This window comes from Trematomus bernacchii, unplaced genomic scaffold (genome assembly GCF_902827165.1).
Source record: "Trematomus bernacchii unplaced genomic scaffold, fTreBer1.1, whole genome shotgun sequence".
Lineage (NCBI taxonomy): Eukaryota > Metazoa > Chordata > Actinopteri > Perciformes > Nototheniidae > Trematomus > Trematomus bernacchii.
The window spans coordinates 1,449,944-1,467,358 of NW_022987662.1; the positions used below are offsets into that span (position 1 = coordinate 1,449,944).

The following is a 17,415-nucleotide window of genomic DNA, read 5'->3' on the forward strand; positions in this document are numbered from 1 at the left end:
GATCCAGAAATATCTTCTGTGCTAAAATGGCATGTTGGATTGGCACGGCAACAAAGGTTAGTTGGTCGACAAAAAATGTAGATTCCCCGTCTGGGAAGCACAAATATTCACACTATGAAGAAATGTTTAAATGGTTTCTGTGCATGAGGAGGCACCTGCACTCATTCGAGCAAGTTGGTGACATTATTTATCCAACGACTGGTTCTACGCTATTTTTCAGAAGCTTCAATGCACGAAAAATCATAGCAAACGCAGCGAAGAAGGAGTCTGCAATCCAACAAACATGGATGTAAACAATCCAGGGATTGAAATATGTATCTTATGGGGAAGTAAGAGGTTTTTGTAAGCGCTTAAGCAAACACACAATGCTTTCTGGTTTGAAACGCTGATGTAAACATGGGTTGTTCACACTAAACTTCACAATGAACTTTGAAGTGAAATTGGCCATTAGGTTTTAAAACACATTTGCATGGACTCAATGATGGTTATGGAAATATCTTTGAACAATTTGTGGTGTTCGATGAAGGGTTACAGGGTGGGATACACAGTTACAGTCAGGCAATTTACACTGATTTGTGACATATTTATTACATCTGCATTTCATATTTATTGCAGTAAATAGTATGCCTAAATCCTGCACCTTATCCATATGTGCTTCTCACCTTGCACCTTATTTGTAAAAATGTTTTTCATATTTATACTAAACTGTCTGTACCTTGCCTCACCTTTGCAACAACTCTGATAGTGTAATGAATATGTGCACATTGTGTAACCTAATGCACTTTATCTATTGTTTGCAATATCTGATTGAATCCAAACTGCATTTCATTAGTGCAATGACAATAACGGTGAATCTAATCTAATCTAATCTAATTAAACATAATGTACGAAATGTCCCTGTAAAGTCAAGGTTTTAAAAAAATATTCTAACTTTATTTATAGAACAGAATACAGACTGGAAACAGGGAGAGAGAGAAAGGATTACATGCAGCCTTAGTATTTGGGAAGCCATCTAAACCAGGTGAGTCATACTAATAGACGGACTGATTGCCAGAAAGATTGAAGTGCTTGTGACTCTACATGAGAGTGATTTCATTATGCACCGGGAATTTCTCAGATACCTTACGAAAAATGCTTATTCTGTGCTAACAACAGTTCAGAGAGACATTCTCACCTGCTGTCTCTCTCGGGTATTTCCTTGATGGCGAGTCGGACCTGGTTGCTGAGATCTCGTCCCGCGTACACAACTCCAAACGTGCCTTTACCCAGAACCACCCTCTCTCCGTGCTCATCGTACTCATAGTCGTACTGTGGAGACAAGAGCAAGAACCAAGCAGTTTAATAGTTAAATCAATAAAGAGATGGTGAAGTAGATCTTACAGTTTTAAAGGTCCCATGTCATGGCCATTTCTAGTGATCATAATTCCATTGTTGAGGTCTACTAAAATACATTTTGCAATTTTCCAAACTCACATTGGTTTCTCATACCAAGCATCTCTGTATAGTATGTGTATTCACTCTCTGTCCTAAACGGCTTGTTGGAGCTCCTGCCCCCCCCCCCCTCCCTGTGAGCCCAGTGGCCGTCTGCGAGACAGCGAGACACAGCGAAACCCAGCCCGAAACACACACACACCCGCAGCCTGGCTGGGAGTTTGTGTGTGCCCAGGCTGAGCTCCTCGCAGCAGCGAGTCTCGCAACGTCCCGCCGAGTGTGTGTGTGTGAGGAAGTCCGCGGATTAGTCCAAACGTAACGGCTCTGCGGACGTTACGTTACGTCACTATTATTTGATTGTTTACGCCTTGAAATCTGTTTTAAAAGTATATTTAACCTTGCAATCCAAACATAGTAAGCATACTTTCTTCTATGTTGTTGTATGTGTGTATTTGTAATAAGTACTTGTACAATTATTTGCAAGATTATTGTTTTCTTGATACTTTTTACTTGTGTTTTTTCTTTTGGGTTGGACAAACCTGATCAAATACTGTTAGATTACTGCTGAAACAGTAAAAAATATAATTTATTTCTGAATTATTTACAGGAAACAGGCGAAGACCCTGGTTTGAGGACAGGCTGTGTATTAAAGGGAAATCTGTTTTATATTTGATCTGTGAAAGGCTGCCAAGTCTAAAAAAGAAACAAATCCAATGAGTTATCCTTTTTTATACATGGAATGAAATGAAAATAATCCAAACAATATTGGAAGTCCTGTAATTTCTGTATGATTTGATAGATTACAACACATTTTCTTTGGTATTAGTGTACTGTATTTTACAGAAATCCAACTATAAGTAACTCTAATGTTGTTGCATGTGTGTATTTGTAATAAGTACTTGTAGAATTCTTTGCAAGGTTATTGTTTTCTTGTTACAGCTTACTTGCAGTGTGTTGGACAAACCTGATCAAATGCTGTAAATGTAATGCTGTAACATCAGCAAAAAATAAAGAAATGTTATTTCCTTTCCAAATGATTAACAGGAAACAGGCCAAGACCTTTGTTTGAGGACAGGTTGTATATTAAACCAAAACATGTTTGATATCTGAAATGTGAAACGCTTGCCAAGTCTAAAACAGGTGCGGCAGCTTTTTGGAGTAATTATCCTTTCTCTTCCCGAGGCTCAGCTGGAACGCAGGTGAATGTATCAGCAGGTGCTCTTTACTGTCAAAGCATACAAAGTACACAAACAAAATCCAGGCCTCATCGCAGCAGGTTAATGTGCTCTGGCTCTGCAGCTGCAATCCATTTGTGAACATGCAAATTGTGATGAAGTGAACTAGAAAATGTGGAAGGACTGGGGAGTTCATACATGCTTAAAACAGTGTTAGAGAAAACGAATGTATGATTGATTACTTATTTTATTGCAGTAGTATTTTTGCTTATTTGATGGATCGCTGGCATAAAAAAAGGAACTCGCCCAAAGCTAAATAACGGTTAAAAGATGGTTTTGAGGTCAATGTTTTTTTTCTTTTTCTGACAGCAATTAAATTCCTTTGATGGAAACACCGCAATCACATCTTATTTCCTGTGACATTTAAAAAGCAGGCAAAGCGCAGAAACACAACAGGATGTATCAAAAACAATGCACAAAAACAACCGGGGAAAACGTTTCGTGGCACCTGTTCAGTGAAAAGAAGTTGCATTGCTGTAGAGTTAAGGAAACGTTTGCTGAATCTACGCCAGAGAGAAAGTCTGAGGATCTTTCCGATTCATAAAAATGTCTCATAAGTCATATTTTCTCTTAATTAAAGGCTTTTAGCACATCACCAGGATGGAGCTGCCATCCATGGAGGACCTTTACTCCCAGCGGCTCAGGAAGAAATCACTACGGATTATCAAAGACCCCCATCACCCCAGCCACAAACTGTTCTTTCTGTTGCCGTCTGGCAGACGTTACCGCAGCATCCTGGTAAGGACAAGAAGATTCGGAGACAGTTTCTTCCCGCGGGCAGTGAGACTGTTAAAAAATTGAACTGTTGAAACAACTTCAAACATTCATCTGCTACTCAGTAGTATGTATCTAATACCTAATATATATATATCATTCCAATAAACTTGTATATAGACTCGTACTGCACTATTCCACATCATCACTTTATTTTATTTTATAACTATTTTTCTTTTTGTATTGCTCTTGCTCTTATTGTTATTATGTTATTATGTTGCATTGTTGGAGAAGCCTGTGACATAAGATTTTCAACTACATAATTACTCTGTAGCTATGTCAGATTGACAATAAAGAACCTTGAACCTTGAACCTTTAATAAGGGAAATGTAAGGAGTGGAACTGTTAAAACAAGCCACTATCTGACTAAAAGCTATGGTAAGGAATTCTTTATGCGCCCTAAATCTACGAAAAGAAGAAGACATTTTAAAATAATCACATTTTTAAAAGGTAATATATTTAGGAGAGTCTTCAGTCTTTTTACCTCCAAGGCGTCTGTGTCACAGTCTCCCTCCTCCGGACTCTTCCAGGCCTCCTCTGTTATGCTGTTCACCAGATCGCAGAATCTGTAAAAGGAAAAGCCTCATGAGTAAAAAAAACAAACATTTCAAACACAAATGAAAAACAATTCCTACCTGGCATTGAAGGAAAATCTAAAACTGTGAAGCCTTCAATTAAAAAGTGAACTTTTATCCGTCTTATTTTGATTTTGGTCGTGCTAAAATGCTTCAAGCTTTCCTCAGGAAGTCATTTGTAATTTAGTTTTGCAAGGTATTGTATAAATACCTTTTATTATACTTTGTATGCATCATTTACAACCTTACTAAATGTATTTCTGCAGACCCTTGAAGACCACCACATACACAACAATACAGACTACAGTAGATTGTGCAACATATCCTTTTTTGAAATGTATTATTGATATTTCTGGCTGTAATGAATACAATAACAATGGTGTTGTTAAAATGCAGTGCAGTAATTCTTACTGTATGTATGACTGTTATTACTGGCTGCTTCTTCATCACTTTCATTATCACTACTTATCTTTTCTATCTATCTTGTGTACATGTCTTTATCCGTCCCCTTTACTGTCATTTCCCCGCAGTGGAACAACTTCCGATTCAGATTCTCCATAACAAAAACGGAGAAATGATGCAGACAAATCCTCATGCTTCAAGTATTTGGCCTATATAAATACTGTTTATACCATTAGAGCTATTTAACGTACAGAATGTGCACATGTATTTGAATGTGATCTATTTAACACATTGTGTGATAAATGCATTGTTTACTGCAGCTGGTGGTCTCATCCAGAAGGGGTTACAGTATGTTTGCAGGCACACCTCCCACACATAAACATACATATAATGGCCCTCTGCTACTCTCTCTGAAGACTGGAATTAGCACGTTTTTTGATTCATGCTGTAACACGTTCGTTCGTCTTCTTCCTGTTCCCACCACCTATTTCTTCCTTTCCACCACTTTCACTCATTTTCCTCTGTGTTAAAGTAGAGCAGCATGATAGCAACAGCAGGCATGACTCACTGGCTCTCACACTCAGCATTATGTATCTGGTGGAGATGTGAGAGTCACAAGTCTGAACACTCGGGCAGCAGATAGCGAGGAACATGATGGTGATGAAATGAAACAAGGTGTGCTGTGGAGACGCAGAGGTGTGAAACTTCCCACCTGAGCTGACAAGAGCTCCTGCACTGCTGTAGGAAGAGATACACTCTCTGCAGACGGAGAGTGTATCCTCTTTGGGGACTGACAGAAGTCTTTATGATCAAAAATACGGCAGAAAAAAAAGGTTGTTGGTTCAATTCTAGCTGAGGTTTGAAGGTATAAAACTCATATTTGCATTTCTTGTGAGTTATAGTGGTTGTTAGAGCAGGTTGGCCTTTAACTGGATTTATTTTATTGTTTATTAATGCTTATGTACAGCAATTAGAACTTTCTTTGAGTATGACATGTACTATACACAAACCTTAACCACAACTTTGGTGTTACGTCAAAATGTTCTTGAGCAACACGTTTAACACTTAATTTCTATCAATGTGATGCATGTGGGGGAATTTGAAATGTGATCCTAATTACTGTTCATGTTGTCATTATTATGTCAAATACCTGTATCAAATGTACTTGTTTTATTGTTGTTGTTTTTTTAATCATATTTAGTAGGGATGGGAATTGGAAAGCAAATGTATATTTGAAACATTTTAATTTAGAAAAATAAATAAATAAATACATGTTCAAATAAGTATAGAAACCAAGTCGAATTTGTCAAATGTATTGAACTGGTGATCACAGTTTGAACAGTTGACAGCTATAGGCCTACAGCTTTCATGCTTAAAACATAACTTGGTTTTTAAATGAAAGAGGGATCATACACGAACAACATCACGGGTTAGGGTAACGTAACCCTATCACAACAGAGATCAACAACCTGTAACAGGGCCTATGCACAGAATGCAGCTATTCAATACTCATTCTTGTTTAAGAATATGAGCATGTCTACTCAGGGGAGAGGCGGGTGCGGAGGCGATTCACAATCAGGCCAGCTGTAGAGAAGACCCTCTCAGCTGGAATTTGGGCATAAGATGAGGTTTGAGTCTGTGTGATCTGCGTGTAGGGAGGGGCAGCAGCCATATCATTAGCTAGAACTAGCTAGATCTGATGGATTTGGACATAAACGCGAGTGAAGTATAACCGGACACGAGAGAGAGAGAGATCAGCACCTGCAGCTCTGCCCGCTGTGAGGGACTGGTGAGCGGAGCAAAACACACCTTTAGACCTAACACATTTAGCTATGGCACTGTCGTATACATTGAATTATTCCATTTGATAATATGTAATCAACTTAGGCACCCCTCCCAAAAATAAATAAAAATTACAATACAAATATTCATAACTCATATTCTCATATTCGAATACCTGAATAATTTCGAATATTCGATTAATCGTTCCCATCCCTAATATTTAGTCAACCTCACCCTGTTTTGTGTGGTTGTGTGGTTTAAGATTTTAGACTAAAAGACTGGGCATTTTAGGGTTTGAGCTATTTAAGTATATAAGTTTAGTCAATGAATAATAGAAAAAATACAGCCCAAATGGCGTTAAACCCCTACCAAACAATGTACGCCTTAGTATGTAAATTAGGTTTTATATGTTTTTACAAGTCTTATTTTTCTACAGAACGAATCGGTAATAAAAGTAAAGTAAATTCAAGTCGACGATTTGTTAAAAGTGTATCTATTCTCAAAATCACAAAGGATCTCTTCTAAAGATTTAAATCCCTTGTCTCAGATTTTGTTTGATAGTTAACAACAGTGTTGTGTATATAACTAGCTCATAAAACACATTAATGCATTTCAAAGTCATACAAAAGTAAGATGTATAACATTAATATGAATAATAGTTAACTGATGGTTTTAAACACAACATTTATGAGCTTTAAAGATGTCAAACACACACAGAGAGACGGAGTACAGACCTTTTACAGTGCATCTCCGTGCAGAAATAGATCTGGAAGTCCTCTGAATTGTGGAGCACGTACAGGAAGGCACTGCGCTCGTCAAACTTGGAGATGCTGAAGAGAAAATCAATCAATCAATCAATCAAATGTTATTGATACAGTAAAGCCCAATTCTGTATCACACATGTTACATTTGCCTCAGGGTGCTTTACAATTTGTGCAGAATAGGACATCACTACTATTTAGAAATATGTATGTCTATTTGACTTGCATCCTTTGGTTACATAACCCTTTACACAGTTAGAAATACACTTCATTCATACCAGGGGGGTCAAACTCAATTTCATCGTGGGCCACATCAGCATTATGGTTGCACTCAAAGGGCCGGTTGTAACTATATAAATATACATAAAAAAAAACATAATAAATATATGAAATAATGTATTATATTATATTATTGCCCCTGCATTGGATTATTATCGGATAGGGTAATAACTTCATCATTAACTACGTCTGAAAGCAGAAGTCTAGGGCAAATAATTGCAAGTCTCTTCAGTGCGCATGTCACAAAATGAGATGCATTGTGGGACATGTAGTTTATGGGCTACATGCTTCTGTAAGATAAGATAAGATAAGATGGATCTTTATTAATCCCCGTGGGGAAATGCAGTAGTTTAATATCAACAGGGTGAGATTGAAAAACAGGACAGCACAGATTCACACAGATTAATAAAATTAAGGATAAATCAAAAAAAAAAAAAAAAAGAAGAAATTAATTAAAATGAACACATATAGATATACTGTAAAGTAGCATGTAACCGTATAACAGGGAATATGCAGGAATCCTGAATTCAAATGTAATACCTTTTAAGACCTTTTTTAAGACCCTTTCCATACTTTTTAAGACCCCGCGGACACCCTGTGTGTCATCGCTACTACCTCTGCTTTTACCACTCTTATGCATTTATTCATGTCTATTTTTTACTGCGTTGCCAAATAAATGTCGTTGTACTTTGTATGATGACAATAAAGAAATATTCTTCATTCATTCACAACACATTTAGTTGGACGGATCCCATGAGAGCAGAAATGACTCAGAAATGTAATGGGGGATGTCATAAGTCAAGAGAAAGACCTCATTATTCTCTGGGTATGAAATAAAAGACTGTGTGTATGGCCGCTCCATCACAATATAAACCACAATGAAGAGAACAAATGCAGGATGTACTACTAATTGATATCCATTGTAAGCATTATGAGTGTTTGTTTGCATCTGGAAAACAAACAGGACAAATTAAATGATGCTGAATGTCTGCACAAAAGACGGAGAGCTTCCATTCAAAAGTTAAATGGAAACTTTGATCCCCCGGGCTGAGTCCATTTCTGCGGCGCTGAGCCAAGGCCAGACTGTATATTGTTGCTCGCAGCGCTGCTATTGTGTCCTGCTGACTGTCTGCAGGCTGAGTGGGCACGCACAATGACTCGTTCCCTAGCAACATGTGAGCACAGCCCTCCTCTGATCTGACAGCGAATTCCTCTGAGGACCGGGGAAGAGGAGACGCAGAGGAACACTCGAAAAACTGTCCATGGTAGACTGTCTGGGGTATTTATGGAGCACTATGAAGCAGAAATGCATGTTCTTAAATCTGCACGTTGTATGCATTTAAGAACATGCTGTTTTGCAATGCTTTTGTACATGATACCTCTGCACATGTTAGACCTTTATACATTTACAGTAAACCATAAATCCAGATATATGTTTGGTTCATCATGTTATAATTCAGAATTAACATTTGTATTGTCATTCAAATCAGGTAAGGACAGTTTGCAGGCTTCTCTCCATGCAGGTAACCATACGAATAAGTGATAAAAGCACTAATAGCAGCAAAGAGAAGAATAGAAAATAGAAGGGACTAGTTACATTCATTTGAAGAGGACATATTCTGCTAATTACCAGGTTCATATTTGTATTTTGTGACTCTACTGTGACCGTTTCTCAATGTCGAGTAAACCTGCTGCAGAGCCACTATTTCAAGTATGCTACGTCATCGAGTGGCGCCGAAGGACTGTTTAAATGCACAGCATTCGGCGCCACTCGATGACGTAGTATACTTGAAATAGTGGCTCTGCAGCAGGTATACTCGACATTGAGAAACGGCCTGTGACATGTTGACATGCTTCAATGTTCAAAAAGGTCTTTATTTGTATATATATAAGGTCTATAGGTGCAACATTTACAGTGATGGGTGCAAGTAAGTAAATATACTTTAAGATCAATAAATCTTTCTTTATATTATCTTTCGGTTGCAGTCTTTGAGGGGTGAAGGTATGTGTTGTTGTTTCGTGTTTGTCACATATTTTTATATTGGTACATTTCTGAGAGTCCCATTTTTGTCAAATCCATCAACAAAGTGTGCTCTGTCCTATAATTGCACATTAATTAGCATGCAATTGATAAATGTTAATATAAAAACACCTGAGAGATTAAAGCAGTTCAAACATACGTCAGGAGGATTGGTTTAAAAGAGCCGTGCCATCCGTCTCAAAAGCAAAAGTGACATTTAGAGACAATAGGTGCTTTCACACCGCAGTACTTTTCCCAGTATAGTTCCGATATAGTTCCGAAAATGTGCGTTCACACCAAAAAATCCAGAACTAGAATTTAGTTCATGAGAACCTTTTCACCCCCTTTTCCGTCTCTGCTAGAGAGCAGGCACTTTCATGGGAGAAAAAGGTTCCCATTTCTGATTGGCTGGGCGGATTGCAAACCACACCCCGTAAAACTCTGAAAAAGTTTTGTGAAGCCGCCATTTTATTTGCTCGCATTAACATCATTAGCATTAGCATTAGCCCCGCGCACCAACGGAGAGAGACTAACTTATGGCAACACAAAAGGAAACATGGGAGCGGTGGAGATGAGGAGGTGTCGGCGTTCTGGCGATTTACTCAGAAGCCTTCAGTAGAAGCTGCTGGGAGTCCCAGCAGCTTCTACTGAAGCCAGTCCCCAACTCCGGGGACTTCGGGTGGCAGCATACGCCGTGAAGTTGTTTGCGGCCTGCCAGTAAACCCAAAGCAGAAGAAGAAGAAGTGACGTCAGCGCCGCGGTTTCATTTGCCTAATCCTCCCCCAGGGACTTATTCCGGTGTGAACGCGATCTGCTCTTTAGTTCTGATGAACTAAGTTCTGAATGAACTAAGTTCTCATGAACTAAGTACGACAAAGTACTTCATGTGAAAGCGCCTATAGTGGAGCTAATAAATGTTCTGCCAAACCAATATCTGATGGTACATTCAAACCACTCGTCCTCTGGAGACAGATGTGAGGTTGTTGTCACGTCCCTCAGCTAAAATATGAGTGTGTGATTAAAGACAGCAGACACTGACCTGACTCCTCGCACTGACGTGGCGCTGAAGTTCCACTCATGGATCCCCTTGTGCTGCAGGAAAACAAATAACAGTTCAGCTTCTGGGAGACGGTGAATCAATCAATACTCCGACTGATTGTAGTTGATTGGTTACAGTATTAGAGCAGAGGAGATTGATGTAGCACTTTACTAGGATGAGTAACTGGTCAGCAATCACTTCTACTGATGTGCTGGAGTGGATATAAGAACTTCCATATGAGGAAATAATCAATCGCACAGAAATTCATGACAGGAAACAAGTCCATTATCTCATCGTAGCATCTGAAAACTGACAATCATCCTCCATTTATTAACTTCTGTTGGCAAATGTGATGTTTGATCTAAACAGTGAGTAGTTTAAGCATTGACATAATGTAAATCAATAAAAGCACAAAGAGACTGTTTGCGCTGTGGCAATGAACGCCAGCCAATCAGAAACAAGCCTTTCCTCTAGCTATGTTACATTGATTGTTTACTTTGCAAAGTAGTCAAAGTTTGCTTATAATATATAATTTGTTGTGTTGTTATTTATCATTATTATTTTAATTGGACGACAAGCTTCAACAGATTTAAGTGTCCATTGCTTCTCTACTAAAATATACTTTTACAAATCTCCCTTAACTTATACCTCACTCATATTGGTGCTTGCATATTAAAACATGCAATAATTCACATCAAGACACCTTTTTGATTAGCAGAATGTGCGGATGGATCTTTTTCTAACATGTTTTTTAATGTTTTATCTGAGATTCAGGAACAGATTTGTCAATTTAAGTGCAAATTACAAAACACATTTTAGAAGAATTTAACAAAAAAACACCAGAAAAGGCATAATTCTGCGTCAGGCTTGTTGGACAATATGGACACTCACCATATCATCAGGAGCAACATGCCAGATAGACACCGTGTTGTCGTCCACGTCTTTGTTGATGGACAAATATGAAGGCTGGTACACTTTAGTGGGCTCTAATATCAACACCTGGAGGAATTAGAAATATGTTGCATTATTTAATTCATTTAAACAATAAAAAGTTTGATCATCATCCACATATTACACCTGAGAATTAAACCTCAGCCTCTGATTGGCACCTTGAGCTGCATCATTAAAGGTCCACTATTATACTGTTTTTCATCAATATATTATAGGTCTCAGATATATACAAAACATGTCTCTGATTGGCTCCAAACACCAAACAGATCATTGCAGCATTACCCATAATCCCCTCTGTTTCAGCCCTGTTTCAAAAGTGCTGATTCTCTGTCTGTTACTTTAGATGAAAATAAGGAGCCCCTCCCCACGCCCCTCTGAGAGATATTTGGTTAAAGAGAACTCAATGGTGCTCTAGGAGGAGATTCAGGTGATAAGGTGGGGGGGGGGGGGGTTACCTTGGTTGCTGATTGGCTAATGGTTACTCAAGCCAAAACATCGTTATGACATCATAAAGTGGCCAAAATCTGATCAGCTCATTTTCAGACAGGTTTTTATATAAATGGATCAGGACAAAAAGAGAGAGAATCTTTTTTCCTGAAACTTTCAGAGTCTCTTTACACAGAGGGGACACATGTTGATGTAGAAGAGACATGAAAAAGTGGATTTTGCATAATAGGTGACCTTTAAGGTTTTATGTGGAGACTCTTACAGGAAATCGGACGGAGGAGACGTCTTTCTTTGTGGCCTCGACCAGAAAGTCCATCCAGAAATCCACCAGCTCCTGCTTGGGGGCCGGCTGCTCCGTGCACGGCTTCTTAAACTGCTGGTAGATGAGGATGGTCTCCACTAGCGAGCGCAGGTACCTGAACCAACCAGAGGGAATAAGGGAAGGAATATTTAGTAACTGTGCCCAGAAAGAAAATCTGAATTCAAAGCCTTTTTCAACCAAATGTAACCAAGTGTCAGCGTCAAACAAAACCTAATTGACATCCGTTTTCCTCTGAGAAAAACATCTGCAAACACAATGGCATACGGGCGGACCATTTGCATGTCTATTATATTGTTTCAAACCCATGAGCTTAGATCAAGAACGATCACAGAAACAAACAATACCATGCGATTGTGTTTCCATGCTGGGGCTCGTTTTTCTTTGTGACATTAATGGGGACTTAAAGAGTTTTCACAGCACAAACATAAATAAAGAACAGCAGGGCGAAAAAGGAGCTGCAGAGCGTTGACTCTTCCACATGTTGTGCATGTAATAAGCCTTATAAAATAGCAAAGGAATGCATATGAAGTCTGAAGTTATGTTAAGCTGGTAGTTAAGACTTTGTTACCCCACAATGTAGAGGATTAAGCATGGATTAGACAAGTTATTTTATAGTTTTGTCAGCACATTTTTAATTGATAGGAATTTTAGGCTTTATTTTCCTTTTTTGCTATAGTTATACACACCCATACCTGCATTGCAATTAAGGTTTGTGTTTCATCTTAGTTAAGGTTGAATCCATGGCAAAATGAGAACAGATGTTGCTGACACAAAAGGGAAACATTTTCATGCTGGTAATCTTGACAAACTGCCAGTTTCATGTTGTGTTTCCTGTCTAAGAACATTCTTTCTTTTCACAGAGCAAATTATATGCATCGTGATTCATTTTGAATTCTCCTCGAAATGTCACCAGGCTCATAACTTAATCAAAATCCATATAAAAACAGAGGTGCTGTTTAAGGCACAGCGAGTTCCTCTTGATATTGACTGTTCTTCCTGCAAAACACAACAAATGTTTGCACAAAGGCAACAGACGCCTCTGTGGTCTCGGGGAGAGCAGAGCTTCAGATCAGGATGTGATGGATGCGGTCTAAAATGTGTTTTTGCTCTGCCTGCTAATTTGAGAGCGGCTTATCATTGCTCTCACCAGATGGGGGCTTTAAGTTTGAAGAGTTTCTCTGAGGCCTGGATGACCCTGGTGTTGTCACAGGCCAGGATGCTGGCGCCCAGGAAGAAGCCCACGTCCCAGTAGCTCTGCAGCTTGTCCAGGCTGCCCTTCTTCCCCAGCAGGCTGCTCAGCTTCACCCCTGGGACACAAGATATTTAAAAGGTCACATATTATGCAAAATCATGTATTTTCTACATCAGCATGTGTCCCCTCTGTGGAAAGAGATTCTGAAAGTTTCAGGAAAAAAGATTCTCTCACTTTTTGTCCTGATCCATTTATATAAAAACCTGACTGAAAATGAGCTGATTTTGTCCACTTTATGATGTCATAACGATTTTTTGGCTTGTGTAACCATTAGCCAATCACCAACCAAGGTAACCCCCGCCCCACCTTATCACCTGAATCTCCTCCTACAGCACCATTGTGTTCTTTTTAACCAAATATCTCTCCGAGGGGCGTGGGGAGGGGCTCCTTATTTTCATCTAAAGTAACAGACAGAGAATCAGCACTTTGGAAACAGGGCTGAAACAGAGGGGATTATGGGATGCTGCAATGATCTGTTTGGTATTTGGCGCCAAACACTTCAGAGACATGTTCTGTATATATCTGAGAGCTATAATATATTGATGAAAAACAGTATAATAGGGGACCTTTAATACAATAAGTAGATGGTTTGTGTTGCTCCTTTACCCCTGAGGCCATTGCATGATGAAATCCTAAGATAGTGAGACTGTGGCAAGAAAATAAAACATGTTCCTACTTGGATATGTCACAACGTGCAGAACAAATGTGTGATTTGTCATTGTGCTCTGCAAGGATTTAAAGGTAATGTGATAATGGTTTTGGTTTCTGCTGCAGTAACCAGTCATTTGAAGAAGCAGCTGGGGGTTGTAGGCATAAGGGCAGAGCATGGAGGGAGGGTGGGGCTCATTCAGGGAGCTGCAGATTCCCAGGACTTCCTGCTCCGTTTCCCACATTCCTGAACTCCTCTGAGCCTCAGGTTTCAGCACAGAACGCACAGATTTGGAACAAGGGCTGAACAGGAGGAAATGTGTCTATATGCAATCAGATTTTTCTTTTTGAAAGCAGCTATAATCAATATCTTTTACAATACACATACTGAAATAACTTTGCGTAATGTGACAAGAAGTGAGGAACACAGAGCATTATCACAAGACTCTGCAGTTCCCATCAGCTCTATAGATAGATACCTATAGAGCTGATGGTATGCTATGGAGCGTTATCATTTATTTTAGCTCATTGTTTACTCTCAGTGCTCCCAAAGAGTTGTTTTTTTAGCCACAGCAGACTGCTGTTTTTAGCAGAAAAGCTACTATAAGCAATTCTATACCTTTCCGAGCACCAAACATTAGACAGGCACTGTTTACAACTAACTAGTGGACATATACGAATCTTAAGAGCTATATGTTTACCTCCTTGGTTGTTAGAGACCAAAGCTGAGCGAATATTAGCCTTAGATTCCTCAGGTTGACAGAAACGACAAATGTATGTTAATGTTGGTTTGTGTCTGCCCTGCCCGATATGTAAATGAACTATTTGATAACACAGAATCACAGGAAGCATCAGGCAGATGTCTCAAGTGGTAAGACTGAGCAAAAGAAGATACAGTGAAATAAAAATGTCACTGTATCGACCTGAAAGAAGTTGCAAAAAGTGCTAATATTGCATTTCATCTGATCATTTGGTCCATTATGAATATAAAAACATTGATCAGTGTAGCTTTAACTTGCAGGTTTTAACATATGGATGCAAATGATAAAATAGACACTTTCATTTCAAATGTCTTCCTTTTTGTATTCCGTGCCCTGGATGGATTTGACGGATCACAAAGGATTGTTGCCGGGCAGATTACAGATATCCAGTCTAGCACCCACTCACCCACTTTGCGGAGCTCGAATGACGTGTCGAACTGGTGTCCTGCTGCCAGGAGGAGAACAGCGTAGTTTATCCCAGAGTGTAGTGTTGGCTCTGACTCAAACCCCTTTTTAAACCTGAGAGGAAAAGAACAAAAATAATGACTCCAATAAGCACTTTGCCTCCAAGCAGTGCGTCATACAACATCACTAGCATCTCTCAGAAACATTATGTTCAAGGGGCTTTCTGAGACAATTCAAGATATAAAAACAATTACAGCCATATTGAGTTGGGACCACAGAAGGGCAAACTGCGACTGAGTGTTCTCGCAAAACAAGACATTTTCATTTATTTAATGAGCAATCTGTTGATCCGAAGGAAGGGGAATGTTATTAGGGGGGCCTCTGCTTAGCTGTGACATGGACATGATAATAACAGCCAGATGGGAGCACAATAACACAAACAGCATATTTAATCGAATAAGATATGAGACCTACAAAGCAATTTCCAGATGGAAGCAATCAACAGCCTTCTGGTATTATCATTGCTCTGTTATTAAGTCAACTTCCGTCAGTTACTGTTAGCAGCCATAAGCTTATAGGTCACTGAGATACTCATGAGGAAATGGCGAACTAACGAGTAACAAGTAATAACCTTATTTGCCTTACTGGATTCAGCTGTAAACCCTTGTTGTGCATCTCTTTTTGGTTAACGTATTGCTGAAGTACGAACACATCCTGCAGGTTATTCATGCTGTAAACATTCAGTTCAATCACTCGAGGTGTTTCCAAAGACATTCTCTTTTGTCATTTGAACCTTTGCATATTTTGTTCTGTACAGGATGGAAGTTTTGCATGTTGTTCGCGTGCACATTTGCTTTAAGGTGTAACAAGTTGTGCAACCTGTTGTATGTCACCCTGTAATTGTTTGCTCTCTATAAAGGGTTTTACCTTTATGATAACAGCTACTTCAGTCCATTTAAATCCAGTGGTTCACCTGGAAGGAATCTATCACGCATCTTCCCCTTCCAAACATTTCTTCTAACAATGTTTATATTAGACTTAGCATCTGGAGGAGCTCTCTCACCATTGAGTGCTGCTGTCTCTGCTCGGCGTGTCGGTGAAGTGAGACTCCAGGAACATGTCCTTATAGATCCGTCCCACCAGGCAGTAGATGTCCGAGGCGACCTGCTCCTCCCCGTTCACCAGAGGCAGCATGATGTCCAGAGCCTTCTGTCTGTCGCCCGGCAAGTTCCTCCTACAAACACAGTCAGAGAGGCCCGAAAATCAGAAGTCAGTCTTTTTGTACCCTGAAGAAAAACGAATCAGCTTCAAGCAATCTATCTATCTGGACATGTGTCAGTTTCAGGTTCATATTAGTATAGTGTCTCTACTGTGACATGTCTCCATGCTTTGATGTTCAAAAAGCTCTTAATTTTTCTCATACTGCCTGTGCTGCAGCACCTCTTTTCACCCTCTGTCTGAAACCAGAGCCCAGTCTGCTCTGATTGGTTAGCTGGCCGCCCCTTAGCCTATCACGTACAATGTGTTGGAGCGCTAGCCAATAGAAGCGCGAGTGTTACAAAGTGATGTCACTATGTTACAGAAGTAAACAAAGGAGTCCAATGGAGGCGTTTCAGCAGGAATTTAACCATTGCAGACCATTTACATGCACTCAAACCTATATAACACACTAGAGGAAAGAGAAACCCCCAAAAGGGCCCCTTTAAACATTGTATACTTCTTCTATATAAAGGGGTACCCAACTATTTGTTCATAAGGCATGAGGATTGCTTTGCCTGTAAAAAGTTGTACTGTATGCTAAAGTGAGCTAAAATACTGTATTTTGTTGCATCATGGGAAGTGTAGTTGTGTAGCTTGGCCACTCCTTATTTTTAAGCAAGTCTTGCAAGTCCTCTACACTAAGGGAAGTTCACTGCTAATTGGTGGATTCATTCCAACTTCTACAAGGTGACCTATGCTGCATTTAGAATTGCCTACTCCCAAAGAAATCAACATATTTCAACAGGTTGGTTTAAACACTCCACAGTCCATTTAACAGATGCTAATTCATCACGTCAACACACAACTCATGAAGGGAGTAACAGGTGGCACGCCTGCTCCACTTAACAAGGAAGCAATTAAACAGTTAAGAGAACAATAGTAAACCAGGTCAACTGCGGAGCACTTAATATGTCACATGATCCAGAGCTAGATTTAATCTTATGCATTCAATAACTATTTTTTTCTGATACTTAAATGTATGTGCATGTGGAGTATGTGTGTATGTTTAAATAATCACCTCCTCCCCTAATTATGCCCCTATAATAAGCAACCCATTTAAAAACCACAAAG

The 17,415-nt window shown here is 39.4% G+C and overlaps 1 protein-coding gene across 1 annotated transcript in view; it reads right to left on the reverse strand.

Annotated features, from left to right (window-relative positions):
* map3k5 (mitogen-activated protein kinase kinase kinase 5) overlaps positions 1-17,415 on the reverse strand; it is an 80,720-nt gene that overhangs the window by 22,966 nt on the left and 40,339 nt on the right. The window contains exons 7-15 of the mRNA XM_034135514.1: positions 16,148-16,318; positions 15,086-15,198; positions 13,166-13,325; positions 11,959-12,112; positions 11,190-11,297; positions 10,299-10,351; positions 6,934-7,029; positions 3,925-4,006; positions 1,175-1,308 (exon numbers count right to left, since the gene is read on the reverse strand). Coding sequence (XP_033991405.1) covers positions 1,175-1,308; positions 3,925-4,006; positions 6,934-7,029; positions 10,299-10,351; positions 11,190-11,297; positions 11,959-12,112; positions 13,166-13,325; positions 15,086-15,198; positions 16,148-16,318 — 1,071 coding nt within the window. The remainder of the gene's footprint in view (positions 1-1,174; positions 1,309-3,924; positions 4,007-6,933; positions 7,030-10,298; positions 10,352-11,189; positions 11,298-11,958; positions 12,113-13,165; positions 13,326-15,085; positions 15,199-16,147; positions 16,319-17,415) is intronic.